Source organism: Citrus sinensis, chromosome 3 (genome assembly GCF_022201045.2).
Source record: "Citrus sinensis cultivar Valencia sweet orange chromosome 3, DVS_A1.0, whole genome shotgun sequence".
NCBI classification, from domain to species: domain Eukaryota; kingdom Viridiplantae; phylum Streptophyta; class Magnoliopsida; order Sapindales; family Rutaceae; genus Citrus; species Citrus sinensis.
Window position 1 is genome coordinate 31,738,733 of NC_068558.1, and position 14,123 is coordinate 31,752,855.

The window sequence follows — 14,123 nt, forward strand, 5'->3', positions numbered from 1 at the left end:
CATGATTAAGCATTTCAGTTATTCTTTCTTGCATACCTGAGACGACTAACTCTTCTCCAGTTGATGAGTCAGACGAACTGCCCAATGGTTTTAAGACTCTTGGGATGATGCCTAACACTTGACTTCCTCTGATAAAAGCTGCTTCTGAGACCATTTTTGATAACCCTCGATTACCTCCTCCATACACCAAGTGTAATTTTCTCGCTGCTATGCTTCGACCAAGATCTATGGCTGCCTCAACGAACTCTTTATGTTTGCCATATGTAAATCCAGAAAGCACACAAATATTCTTGAATTGTCTATTGGGAGTAGCTGACATTGTGATACTTCTCAAAAATAATTTGTGAGTGCTTGACAAAAAAAAGAAATCACATTTAAGAGTCTCGGTGATAGTGGGTCATGGTTGTGTATGAGGTAATATGTCAGTGTCAAATAACGCGTAAAGCACGTGGCTCGCAAGTCAAAAAGAAAACAGTAAAAAGGAAAAAGCAAATAGTAATAAAATTATTAAAGACAATAATGCAAACAATAAGACAATAGTGAAATAAAATAACAATAAAGTAAAAGGATATTTACAGGTAGTTGCGACTGTGGCTCACATCTTCCTCTGGTTTTACGTCCAGAAACGGCTTGAACGCCCTCTATGGGTCGAGGATAGGCTTCCTATCCAGTTTTCTTATAAACTGGCAAACAGGGTCGTTTATAGTCAGATTCCCGAGACTATATCGTGCATGCTCTTTCTGGAATAATGGCCATAACTGGAGAATCACTCTTTGCACATATCCACTGGGATGCGTTTCAAGAGACAAAAAGATATCATCCAATGACTCCTTATTCAAGCCATCCCTAATGAATTGAATCTTATCTTCCCTGTTATCAGACACCATTCCTAAAGAACATGGGTTTTTATTGCAACTCATTCTGGCACACTTATGACAAGCAACAGAAATTCTTCGAGCTCGTTGTTTTCTTGCATAATTTCCTTTATCACAACCAGGCATGTATGCAATAAATTTTGGAGGTAACTCACCTGCCGATCGTACTTTAGCCTCGATTAACCAACGGATGTCAGCAGGTATGTTATTCCTCATGAGTAATCGCATGCGTTCGGACCGAGCTTTATAGATCGTAAGGAGGGCATTCTGAGGAAGTGAAGGGAATCGCTTGTGAAGCTTCACTAGAATCTCGTTTCTGTCCATACTTTCGCCTCAGAATATCAGTTATTATGGGAAACTGAAGTAACCGACTTGATTGTCACGGAGTACCGTTATCCGCCACTTCACCGGGGTAACAAACTAAAGCACACAAATAGAAAAACAAATTAAAACACACAAAGAAAATTAAAATCGTCCTCTTATTGAATTTACCTCAAGCTCCAACTGGATGTCGTAAACACTTCTCTCAATGTCTTTGAGTTGGCGTTCTAAACCCTCAACATAGGCTACTAACTCTGGTGGTTGTAGAGCCCAAATACGTTGTGTTTTACAAAATTGAATCTGCCTTTTGAGATGAGTTTTGACACGTTGAAGTGGTTTAAGAATGTTCAGAAGGAACGGTCTAAGTATGAGACTCATGATTAAAAATGATAAAAGAAAACTTAATGGTAAAATAAACACACTTATGCAAAAACAATTTCAATTAGCAAAAGAATAATAATAAAAAGAAAGAAAGAAAAATCAAATCAACAAAAAGAAAAAAAAATCAATTCAAATTTGGTGGGTCACTCAAATTTATTTCGGTGTCTTCTTCATGTGGTTGGTACTCTAGATATGGCTTTAATCTTTGACCATTAACTTTAAACGTGACACCGTTCTTTGGGTCCTTAATTTCAATTGCCCCATGTGGAAAAACAGTATGAACAATAAATGGGTCAGACCAACGAGAGCGTAACTTACATGGGAATAGGTGCAAGCGAGAATTGAATAAAAGCACTTTCTGACCTGGAGTGAACGATTTTCTCATAATTTGCTTATCATGGAAGACTTTCATTCTTTGCTTGTAAATCTTGGCATTTTCGTATGCATCATTGCGAATTTCTTCAAGTTCTGCCAGCTGTAATCTTCTTTCTGAGCTGGCTTGCTGCATGTCAAAATTGAATTTCTTGATGGCCCAATACGCACGATGCTCGAGTTCCACATGTAGGTGGCAAGCTTTTCCATACACTAGCCTGTAGGGTGACATCCCAATCGGGGTCTTGAAAGCCGTTCTATATGCCCATAAGGCATCATCAAGTCTTAATGACCAATCTTTTCTGTCTGGCCTCACCGTTTTTTCTAATATGTGCTTTATTTCTCGATTGGAGATCTCAACTTGGCCACTGGTTTGCGGATGATATGGGGTTGCCACTTTGTGTGATTGAATACTTTGTCAAAAGAGCCTTGAATGCTTTGTTACAAAAGTGGGCACCACCATCACTGATTATCGCTCGAGGGAATCCAAAGCGTGAAACAATGTTGCTTTTCAAAAATGCTATCACCACCTTGTGATCATTGGTCCTACATGGAATTGCTTCTACCCATTTCGATACGTAGTCAACAGCAACCAATATGTATTGATGGCCAAAAGACGGGGAAAAGGGTCCCATGAAGTCGATACCCCATACGTCAAAAATTTCAACCACTAAAATTGGATTTAATGGCATCATATTCCTTCGTGTAATGCTCCCCATTCGTTGACACCTATCACATGAAGAACAGAAAGTGTAAGCATCTCGAAATATAGTTGGCCAATAGAAACCACATTGTAAAACTTTAGTCGCTGTTTTCTTAGCGCTGAAATGGCCTCCACAAGCTTGTTCATGGCAGAATGAAAGGATATTCGGAATTTCACTTTCTGGGATGCATCGTCTAACAATTTGGTCTGCACAATACTTGAACAAATACGGGTCATCCCAAAAGAAATTCTTTATTTCTGCAAAGAATTTAGCCTTGTCTTGCTTGGTCCAATGCTCTGGAAGTTTACCTGTAACAAAATAATTAACTATATCAGCATACCATGATAATACTTCCACATTCATTAATTGTTCATCTGGAAATGACTCATTCAATATTAATGGCTCTGTGATTGTGTCAAAATGGAGACGAGAGAGGTGGTCTGCCACAACATTTTCTGTCCCTTTCTTATCTTTGAATTCCAAGTCAAATTCCTGCAAAAGTAACACCCAACGAATTAGTCTAGCTTTTGCATCTTTCTTTGTGAGAAGATATTTAAGAGCAGCATGATCTGTGAAAACAATTATTTTACAACCAATGAGATAAGATCGAAATTTTTCTAATGCAAACACTACTGCTAGCATTTCTTTTTCAGTAGTTGAATAGTTCAACTGTGCATCATTCAATGTCATACTCGCATAGTAAATAACGTGGGAAATTCGATCAACTCTTTGTCCTAATACCGCTCCTACTGCATAATCAGATGCGTCACACATTAGCTCAAATGGTAAGCTCCAGTTTGGGGCCTGAATAATGGGTGATGATGTCAACAACTATTTTAATTTTTCAAACGCCATAAGACATGAATCACTAAAGATAAAAGGTACATCCTTAGCAAGTAAATTGCATAAGGGTCTAGAAACTTTGCTAAAATCTTTAATGAAACGTCTATAGAAACCAGCATGTCCAAGGAAAGATCTTACTTCTCTGACTGTTTTGGGTGGAGGAAGATTAGAAATGAGATCCACCTTGGCTTTGTCAACCTCAATACCTTTGCTCGAAATGATGTGACCGAGAACAATACCTTGTTTTACCATAAAATGACATTTCTCCCAATTTAAGACCAAATTCTTCTCGATACATCTCTGCAGAACTAGTGTTAGATGATGTAAACATTGATCAAATGAGTCACCAAAGACAAAAAAATCATCCATAAAGACTTCAAGGAATCGTTCAACCATATCAGAAAAAATGCTCAACATGCATCGTTGAAATGTAGCAGGTGCATTACATAATCCAAATGGCATTCTCCTATATGCAAATGTGCCAAAAGGGCAAGTGAAAGTAGTTTTCTCTTGATCTTTTGGTGCTATGGGAATCTGATTATATCCTGAGTAGCCATCTAGAAAGCAATAAAATTCATGTCTTGCTAATCTATCAAGCATTTGATCAATAAATGGTAAAGGAAAATGGTCTTTACGTGTGACAGAATTCAACTTTCTATAATCAATGCATACACGCCATCCTGTAGTTACTCTAGTGGGTATCAATTCATTATCGGCATTGGTAACTACAGTGACTCCTGACTTTTTGTGGACAACTTGTACAGGACTGACCCATGAACTATCAGAAATTGGGTAAATGATACCTGCGTCTAATAGCTTAAGGACTTCTGTTCTAACAACTTCTTTCATATTAGGATTTAACCGACGTTGCATTTCCCTAGTAGATTTAGCATTTTCATCAAGGTGAATGTAATGCATACAGTCTACTGGGTTTATACCTTTAATGTCTGCTATGGTCCATCCTAATGCTCCTTTGTGCTCTTTTAAAACATCCAACAACTTACCTTTTTGTTCGTCATTTAGGGATGATGAGATGATTACCGGTAGAGTACTTTCTTTTCCCAAAAACGCATATTCCAAAGTGTTGGGCAATGGTTTGAGCTCGAGTTTCGGTGGTGATTCTGATGATGGGATGAGTTTCTTCTCTGATGGTGCTAGTTGTTCAACTCTTGACTTCCATTTATTAGTGTCCATAGATGGTGCTGAGTCAAGCAGGGCGTTGACCTCATCAACCGATCTGTCAATATCAAAATCAAAACCAAAGTGAGTTAAACATGTTTGTAAAGGATCATCACTAAGGTTTGAAACAAAAGTATCATCAACTAATGCTTCAATTAAATCCACATTAACAATTTCATCATCTGCATTGTGAGGTTGTTTGGCAATGTTGAAGATGTTCAGCTCCATAGTCATGTTGCCGAAGGACAACTGCATATTTCCAGTCCTGCATTGAATGTAAGCATCCGCAGTTGCCAAGAAAGGTCGGCCTAGAATAATGGGGATGTGCTTCCTTGAATCCTGTATTGGTTGAGTGTCAATTACAATGAAATCAACAGGAAAATAAAAATTGTCTACTTGGATAAGCACGTCCTCCACAATACCACGAGGTATTTTCGTGGACCGATCTGCAAGCTGTAACACCACTGGAGTTGGGTGTAATTCTCCAAGTCCAAGTTTCACGAATACAGAGTAAGGCAAAAGATTTACACTAGCTCCTAAATCCAACAAAGCATTCTCAATTGTGTGGTTCCCTATACTACATGAGATAGTGGGGGAGCCTGGGTCTTTGCATTTTAGAGGAATTTTATGTTGGAGGATAGAACTAACGTTTTCTGTTAAAAATGCCTTCTTTTGAACATGCATATTTCTCTTTTTAGTACAAAGGTCTTTAAGAAACTTGGCATAAGATGAAACTTGTTTAATAGCATCAAGCAAAGGGATGTTAATACTTACCTGTTTGAAGATTTCAAGAATCTCACATGTGGATTTTCCCTTCTTTCCTTTCGCTAACCTCTGAGGAAATGGAGCTTTAGGAACATATTCTCGTGGGTTGGTTTCTTCTTTTTCCTCCGGTGGTGAGTCCTCAACATTCACAGGTACGATTTGATTTTCTTTTGTCACCGGCATCTCCACTTTGTTGTCGACTTCTTTTCCTTTTCGCAAGGTCATGACTGCTTTGACCTCTCCATGCTGTTGTGGTGAACTGGTACTTGCTTCATGTACTCCTTTAAGATTAGGCACTGGTTGACTTGGAAATTTACCTTTCTCAATAATCATTGCCAAGGTTTGAACTGAAGAAGCAAGTTGTCCCACCATCTTCTCGAGGCTTGAAACTGATTGAGCTTATGAGTTGAAGCCTGCTCTCAACTCATTTCGTAGTCCATCAATGGTGCGGTTCTGTTGCTCAATCGTGGAGTGAGTAACATTCCTGAAATTCTGGCATGCATCCTCCCATGGTCTAGGTTGAGAGTGGTTCTGGTTCTGATTGTATGGTCTAAATGGTGGTTGAGAGGCTTGAGGATTTTGTGGAATTGGTGGAACTGGAGCTGCTGGTCCATTCTGTTGGAATCCTTGAGACCATGAAAAATTGGGGTGGTCTCTCCATCCAGGGTTATATGTGTTGGAGTATGGGTTGTAGTTTGAAGGCTTTCTCATTACACCTATGGCATTGGCTTGATCTAGATATGAGTCAGGGTCATGTGGCTCTGTTGATTTAGCAGTCGATAACGATGCTATTTGTCGAGAGAGACCTTCAATTATTGCTTTGACTTCTTTAATTTCTGAACTAGATTCGCCAATGTGAACCTCATTCACTCCTTTAATTATCTGCTTGTCGCTGGAAGAATTCCCAAATTTCTGATGCACTTTTTGACATTAGCTCTCCTCCACTTGTTGCCATTAGCCATTCTTGCACATTCGGTAATAATCCTTCCAAAAAGTATTGGCATTGGTGCCATTTCTCGTACCCATGATGTGGACACTTCAAGAGTAGCCCATTGAATCGCTCCCATGTTTCGAAAAATTGCTCGTCATCTCTCTGAGTAAACTCTGAGATTTCCCTGCGAATAGCATTGGTTTTATGCACTGGGAAATATTTATTCAAAAATTTCGTTACCATTTGTTCCCATGATGAGATGCTATTAGCAGGTAAAGTATTTAAGCATGAACGAGCTCTATCCTTTAAAAAAAAATGGGAATAATCTGAGTTTAACATCATCGTCTGAAAATTTTTCATATTTAAAAGTTTGACAAATGGCATGAAAATCATTCAGATGATTATATGGGTCCTCATTTTCTAGGCCATAAAATGTGGGGAGACAATTTAGCACACTAGGTTTTAATTCAAAGCTCCTAGCAGCTACATTTGGGTATCTTATGCATGATGTGCTCAAATTAGCTAAGGGACTAAAATAGTCTTTAAATGGCCTCTCCTGTGGTGCTTGTAAATCCATTTCAAATTTATTTTTAATGTGCTTTTGTGTGCGAAGTGTTTTTTCTAATTCAAGGTCTATAGGTTCAAGATTAGGTAATAATGACCTACGACCATGCATGCAAAACAAATAAAATAAAAATAAAGATGGGAACAAAACAAATAAAAATAAAGAAGAGGGAGAAATTACGATACTAACCTTATTACGCTATTACAACCTTACTATAAAAATACACAAAAACAAATACGTGAAATGAATCAACTAAAAATAAATTAATAAGATAAACAAACAAACAAAAATTACAAAGAAAAATAAATTGAAAATGAAATTACAGAATTTTAAAGAAGAGAAAAAGAAAAAAAATACTAACCTTTAAATGTAGATTCACTTTTTTTTTCTTTTTTTTTAATAAAAATAAAAAATACAAGAAAAAAAATAAAAGAAATTATTCATAAAAATTAATTCTATGAATTAAAAGTACTTACCTCCCCGGCAACGGCGCCAAAAACTTGTTGTGCAAATTTTAATGTACTCGCAAGCGCACGAATCTATTGTAGTATAGATCAATGGTGACGAGTGTCGATCCCATGAGGAGGTGGATTTTAATTATATGTAGAATTAATTTTGTAAATGGGTGGTTGAAATTGTGGTGGAAGTGATTTAAATTATCCTAAAATTGGAATTGAGATTCTAAAATTGGAATTGCAATGGCGAGAATAAATTGAAGCGAAATCTATTGAAATGACGTACTTGGGTATCTAGATCCATATCAACATGCATCATGGGCTAAATAATCCGTATTAATGCCAATTAAATCATGAGGGGGGAATCCACACCTCATGAACCACGCTCAAATCAATATGGTGCTAAGGGCTTATCGTGCCAAATAATAATAACCTTGTACCAGAGGGCCGGTGAAACCAAGGCGGTACTAGACAAGATTAGTATTATTTGTCGATGAGAAGTCAAAACATCCACAAAAACTAGAGGGTAAGAGAAAATAAATTTACCAAATAAAGCCCATGACACATGTTGAGACTTCACCTTCAACCCAAGCTTGAAAGAAAATTAGCCACTCATAATTGAACTAGGGGCAAAATGAGAATTTATTAAAATACGAAGAAAATACAAGATGGAGAAGGAATTACAGAAAATGGATCCCAAAAATGGATTCAGAGATATCAAATTAGGGGGGGAAGGCCCCGTTTTTATAGATACATGGAGTAAGTCATGGCCATCGGATTAAAAACAGTTTGGACGCTCAGGATTGTGCCACGTCATCAGTCAACAGTCCACGGTTTGACCACGCGGATGAACAGTAACACAGTTTGACTCGGATGAATAGTAACGCGGTTTGGCTCGGATGAACAGTAACGCGGTTTGGTTGAAAATAATCCTGTGTGATGCATGTACCGTACACGAGATTTTTCATCCACTGATATGCTGCCACGTCACCATCAACAGTACATAAGAATTTTAGCCCAACAGGATCGTGACACCTCATCAGTCAATGCCACATCATCGGTCAATGCCACGTCATCGATCCGTCTATGTGAACAGTGTTGTGAACAGTAACGTAGTTAGTACCGTACACGTGAATAGTACCGTACATATGAATAGTGCCATTTTTCCTTTTATGCTCCTCCTAAGGTTTTCGACCGTCCTGAGTTCAAAAGTGATGTCCGTTCTGATCTCTCCTTTATTGTGAAATGACTATAATGCCCCTAAAATACATAAATTACTTAATTAAAATAAAACACACGTAATTAAATCACAAGAATGTTAAAAACATAAAAGTAAAGGTTGTTAGTAAGACTTAAAATGTAAAATGATGGTTTTCTCCTTTATAAATATGCATTTTCTAACACTCAACACTTGGCAATCACATCTCATGACTCAATCAATTATATAATGTACGTACATATAATCACAACATTATACTAAATCATACTATCAAATATAAATGCTTTGTAGAATACATAATATGAATAATAATAATCCACTCATATATCCTATTTCACTCCGGGGTTTGTGAAGCGTGCACGTTCTTTGCTTTAAGCTAACAGCTTGCTATTGCTTTGACAAATAACCACATGTGCCTCCTTTTAGCTTGCACGTGCATCACAATACATGCATTAGAATTGGTTGTATTATCATAGGTGATGCATGAATGTGCTTTGCTTTAAGCTAACAGCTTGCTATTACTTTGACAATTAGCCACATGTGACCCATTTTAGCTTACAGGTGTCTTACAGCAAATGCATTAAAATTGGTTGTATTATCTTTAATATGTTATAATTTTTTTTAATCATAAAAGGGCTCTTAAAAGAGCTAAGGCAATACTAAACGGGAGTGTGCAACCCCACAAACATCATTATGTAATATGCTAAACATATATGAAGGAATAGACTAAAAGCAATATAAACCCAAAGGAAAAGAAAAACTGTAAGAAGCAAGGAAATCTGCTGCTACATTGGCTTCTTGGTAGATATGGTCCACTTTGATCAACCAATCACGACAAAGGAGATCATGGATGGCCCAAATGAGAGTAAAAGGTTCATTGATAGGAGGCTTTGGGCTAGAGACTAACTGCATAGCACACTTACTGTCAATTTTCACTTGAACCCTAGGAAAACCATATTGCCAAGCAATAGATAGCCCGTGAAATAAACCCTAGAGCTCAGCTGAAGTCATTGAGCAAGTACCTAAATTAGCACTGTAACCTGCCTGCCAAACACTCTGTAATCACGGATTAGCCCACCAGCTCCTGCAATGCCTGTAGATTTCTTGGCACCGTCTGTATTTAATTTAACCCAAGGCCAAACAGGAGCAGTCCAGCGAATCCATCTTTCAATACGGCGCATGCCAACAGCAAGAGGGGACATAATTCTTTTAACAAAGGATGTAGCCAACGATTTTATCCGGTCGAACATGTTCTTCGACTTATAATACTATTTATGGTCAAACAATTCATAAGTAGTTGAAATTAATTTTTTTTTGGGGTAGATAATCTCAATTTTAAAATACTTTAAAAGATTTTCAAAGATAAGATACAATGGTATACAACTAAAGCCTAATCCAACATTGTTGAAAAGTATGGTGTTCGTGTGGAATTTTCAGCTAAAAGTCTACAAAGTAGCGGAATTAATCAAACGCCGTGGAGTGCACGGTGGTTGAACAATGAGATGAAATTAAAATATCACCCTACTTATTGCTGGCAGTTATGAGCATTAAAGCACAGAAGCATGTGTGTTGAAAAGTATGGTGTTCATGTGGAATTTTCAGCTAAAAGTCTACAAAGTAGTGGAATTAATCAATCATCGTGGAGTGCACGGTGGTTGGACAATGAGATGAAATTAAAAAATTATCACGGAACTTGAAGGAAGGTTCATGGCATCGATTTATTCTACAGAGTCGCGCACATTTGGTTCAAAAATTGTTTTCATCTGAATCAAAATCTCTCTCTAATCAATTCAACTGTTTCTGTTGATTATGGCTTCTTCTTCTCAAATCAATTCAACAGAGGAGACGAAATTTCGAAGTCACTGGTGAATGTAATTGAAGCATCAGCCATTTCAGTTATTGTCTTCTCAGAAGGGTATGCATCTTCTAGATCGTGTCTTGATGAACTTGTAAAGATCCTCGAGTGCAAGAAAGAGTATGCACAGATTGTGATTCCGTTTTTTTATCGGGTTGATCCATCAGACGTCAGAAACCAAACTGGGAGTTTTGGGGATTCATTTTCGAAGCTTGAAGAAAGATTAAAGGAGAATACTGAGAAGCTGCGGAGTTGGAGGAAAGCTTTGAAGGAAGCAGCCAGTTTGTCTGGCTTTCTTTCTCTTAACATCAGGTGAAAAGTTACCTTTAATTTCTCATACTAATATTTAACAATAAATAAAATTCACGCAGCACTCTTAGTTAAATTTTCGGATGCTAAACTACAATTTTAAAAATTTTTAAGCATCAGATTCTAGACTTCCTAACTTCCCCACTTTTGTGCTCACATCTAACAAAATTAGTGGTGGTCTGTCGTTTTTTAAGCAATTTCAACCTCTCACTCATATACCACCATTAGAAGAAAAAAACAAAGAAAAAAACTCACACATATTCCTGTAACTTAAGAGTTATTAATTTGCTGGGAGATTGTAGACTAGTAGTGGTATATATCAATTTCAATAAGAAAACTGACAATCTCCCTTATTTCATATTTAATGCAAATTCCTCATATTAATTTGAAGTTACTTTGGCTAATTTTATGTATTTGCTAGGCATGAGTCAGAATTTATAAATGAAGTTGGTAATGACATTTTAAAGCGATTGGATGAAGTGTTTCGGCCGCGTGATAACAAAAACAAGCTGGTTGGAGTGGAATCAAAAGTTGAGGAAATTGAATCCATATTAGGTGTTGAGTCGAAAGATGTTTACTCTTTAGGGATTTGGGGCATTGGTGGTATAGGCAAAACAACAATCGCTAGAGCTATTTTCGACAAAATCTCGGGTGATTTTGAAGGTTCTTGCTTCCTCGAAAATGTTAGAGAAGAGTCACAAAGATCAGGAGGATTATCTTGCTTACAACAAAAACTTCTTTCAAATTTATTGAAGCATAAAAATGTGATGCCTTTTATTGACCTCATTTTTAGAAGGCTCAGCCGCATGAAGGTTCTGATTGTTTTTGATGATGTGACTTGCTTAAGCCAATTACAATCTTTAATTGGAAGTCTTTATTGGTTGACGCCTGTGAGTCGAATCATAATAACCACCAGAAATAAACAAGTACTTAGAAATTGGGGGGTGAGGAAAATATATGAGATGAAGGCATTAGAATATCATCACGCTATTGAGCTTTTTAGTTGACATGCCTTCAAACAAAACCATCCTGATGTTGGTTATGTGGAACTTTCAAGCAAAGTAATGAAATATGCTCAAGGTGTTCCTTTAGCTCTTAAGGTTTTGGGCTGCTTTCTATATGAAAGGGAAAAAGAAGTTTGGGAAAGTGCAATAGATAAATTACAAAGAATCCTCCTTGCAAGTATTTTTGAGGTATTAAAAATAAGTTATGATAGTTTGGACGATAAGGAAAAAAATATTTTCCTTGATGTTGCTTGTTTCTTTCAAGGTGAGGATGTAGATCCAGTAATGAAATTTTTTAATGCAAGTGGCTTCTACCCAGAAATAGGAATGAGTGTTCTTGTCGATAAATCTCTCATTGCTATTGATTCATACAACAAAATAACAATGCATGATTTACTACAAGAATTGGGTAAGGAAATTGTTCGACAAGAATCAATTAATCCTGAAAACCGTAGTAGATTGTGGCATCATGAGGATATCTGTGAAGTTCTTATGTACAATACAGTAAGCCGTTTGTTGTGGATTATTATTTTGGGATAATGTAGTGTTTAAAGACTTGATGTGAATATATTTACATACACTCGAACTGATGAGTCTTAGAATTAATAAAAGAGTGGCAATGATTAGAAAAAACAATAGTGGTTAGATGACGTAGCAATAAATTATAAATGCGATGACAATTTGCATAACCGTTTGTAAGCATAATTGATATGTAAATTTGTGCAGTACACATACAAAATTTTTATGCTAAGTATTACTTGTGTTGTTATGTTTCTTTGTGCATTTGCAATTAAGCGATAACTATAAACATGAATTATTGAAATTTGATCCGAGCAATGACAGAGAGCCCCACTCCAATCCCACATAAACTCCATGCAAGTATAAATAAAAATTGAATTAATAACTAAACTACCTCTAATTTTAAATTAGTGACAAAATTGTCCTAAAAATTTTTTCTTGCTGGGGTTGAAGTGCAATTCATTAGTGGAATATACATATCATCTTTCATTTTATTTTAACTTTATTGTTTTTTTATTTATTTTTAGGGGACAAAAAAAATTGAGGGCATCTGTTTGGATATGTCAAAAGTAAAAGAGATTCATCTAAATCCTAGTACTTTCACAAAGATGCCTAAATTGAGATTTTTAAAGTTCTATAGTTCGTCATTCAATGGAGAGAACAAATGTAAGATATCTTATTTGCAAGATCCAGGATTTGGTGAAGTGAAATATCTACACTGGTATGGATATCCGTTGAAGTCATTGCCTTCAAACCTTAGTGCAGAGAAGCTTATGTTACTTGAAGTGCCTGATAGTGACATTGAACAACTTTGGGATTGTGTGAAGGTATGCGTATCTTATTATATATGTGCAATCTTTTAATAACAACATTAAATTATTATACGTGGTAACGATTTTGTCTTGGCCTCTTTTTTGACCGAGCAGCATTATAGGAAGTTAAACCAGATAATCCCTGCTGCCTGCAATAAGCTAATTGCCAAAACTCCAAACCCCATGTTGATGCCACGTCTGAACAAGCTAGTTCTCTTGAATCTAAGAGGTAGCAAAAGCCTAAAACGTCTTCCATCTAGAATATTTAACTTGGAATTTCTTACCAAACTTAATCTTTCGGGCTGCTCAAAACTGAAAAGGCTTCCAGAGATCTCATCAGGTAATATAAGCTGGTTATTTTTAAGGGAGACTGCAATTGAAGAACTGCCCTCATCAATTGAGCGTTTACATAGGCTCGGGTACTTGGACCTTTTAGATTGTAAAAGGCTGAAGAGTCTCCCAAGAAGCCTATGGATGTTGAAATCTCTTGGAGTTCTTAATCTCAGTGGTTGCTCAAATCTTCAAAGATTGCCCGAATGTCTTGCCCAATTTTCCTCGCCAATAATATTGAATCTAGCAAAAACCAATATTGAGAGAATACCAAAAAGCATTTCCCAGCTTCTCATGTTGCGATACCTTCTCTTAAGTTATAGTGAGAGCCTTCAATCCTCACCAAAGCCTCCATTCCGTGCACGAGGTCCCCTGGCACTGCAACCATTTTCAGGTTTGTTCTCTAAGTTATGAATCTTATAAGCAGTTTTTTTTTTTTTTTACCGGAGCAACAATTTTAGATTGGAAGGTAATTCTACTGCAGGAATTGTTAAAGATACCCTGAGAATTCAGCATACGGGCCATACGCTAGCTGTACGTTGGCAAGAAATATGGGTAAATGTGTGTCTTTAACTCTTTCTACTTACAATTTCTACAATCAGTTTTTTTTTTGGGTTTAAAATTATGATTTTTTGGTACAGAGAGATTTTCCCTTGGAAAAAATTCATGTCGTACTAGCTGGCA

General features: G+C 36.8%; 2 protein-coding genes and 1 non-coding gene across 3 annotated transcripts in view; all 3 read left to right on the forward strand.

Annotated features, from left to right (window-relative positions):
- Positions 1 to 6,459: 6,459 nt before the first annotated feature.
- Positions 6,460 to 6,563, forward strand: LOC127901575 (small nucleolar RNA R71). The gene has a single exon (XR_008053819.1). It is a non-coding gene; the product is annotated as a small nucleolar RNA R71 (small nucleolar RNA).
- A 2,854-nt stretch (positions 6,564 to 9,417) lies between these two features.
- On the forward strand, positions 9,418 to 13,853 carry LOC127900747 (probable WRKY transcription factor 19). Its single transcript, XM_052435950.1, has 6 exons — positions 9,418 to 9,482; positions 10,451 to 10,777; positions 11,196 to 11,437; positions 12,044 to 12,282; positions 12,825 to 13,124; positions 13,224 to 13,853. Exons 1-6 carry the CDS (start codon positions 9,418 to 9,420, stop codon positions 13,851 to 13,853), a joined length of 1,803 nt encoding a protein of 600 aa, XP_052291910.1.
- LOC112495478 (disease resistance protein RPV1-like) overlaps positions 10,235 to 14,123 on the forward strand; it is a 79,644-nt gene continuing 75,755 nt past the window's right edge. The window contains exon 1 of the mRNA XM_052436177.1: positions 10,235 to 10,313. The gene's annotated coding sequence lies outside the window, so the exon portion shown is untranslated. The remainder of the gene's footprint in view (positions 10,314 to 14,123) is intronic.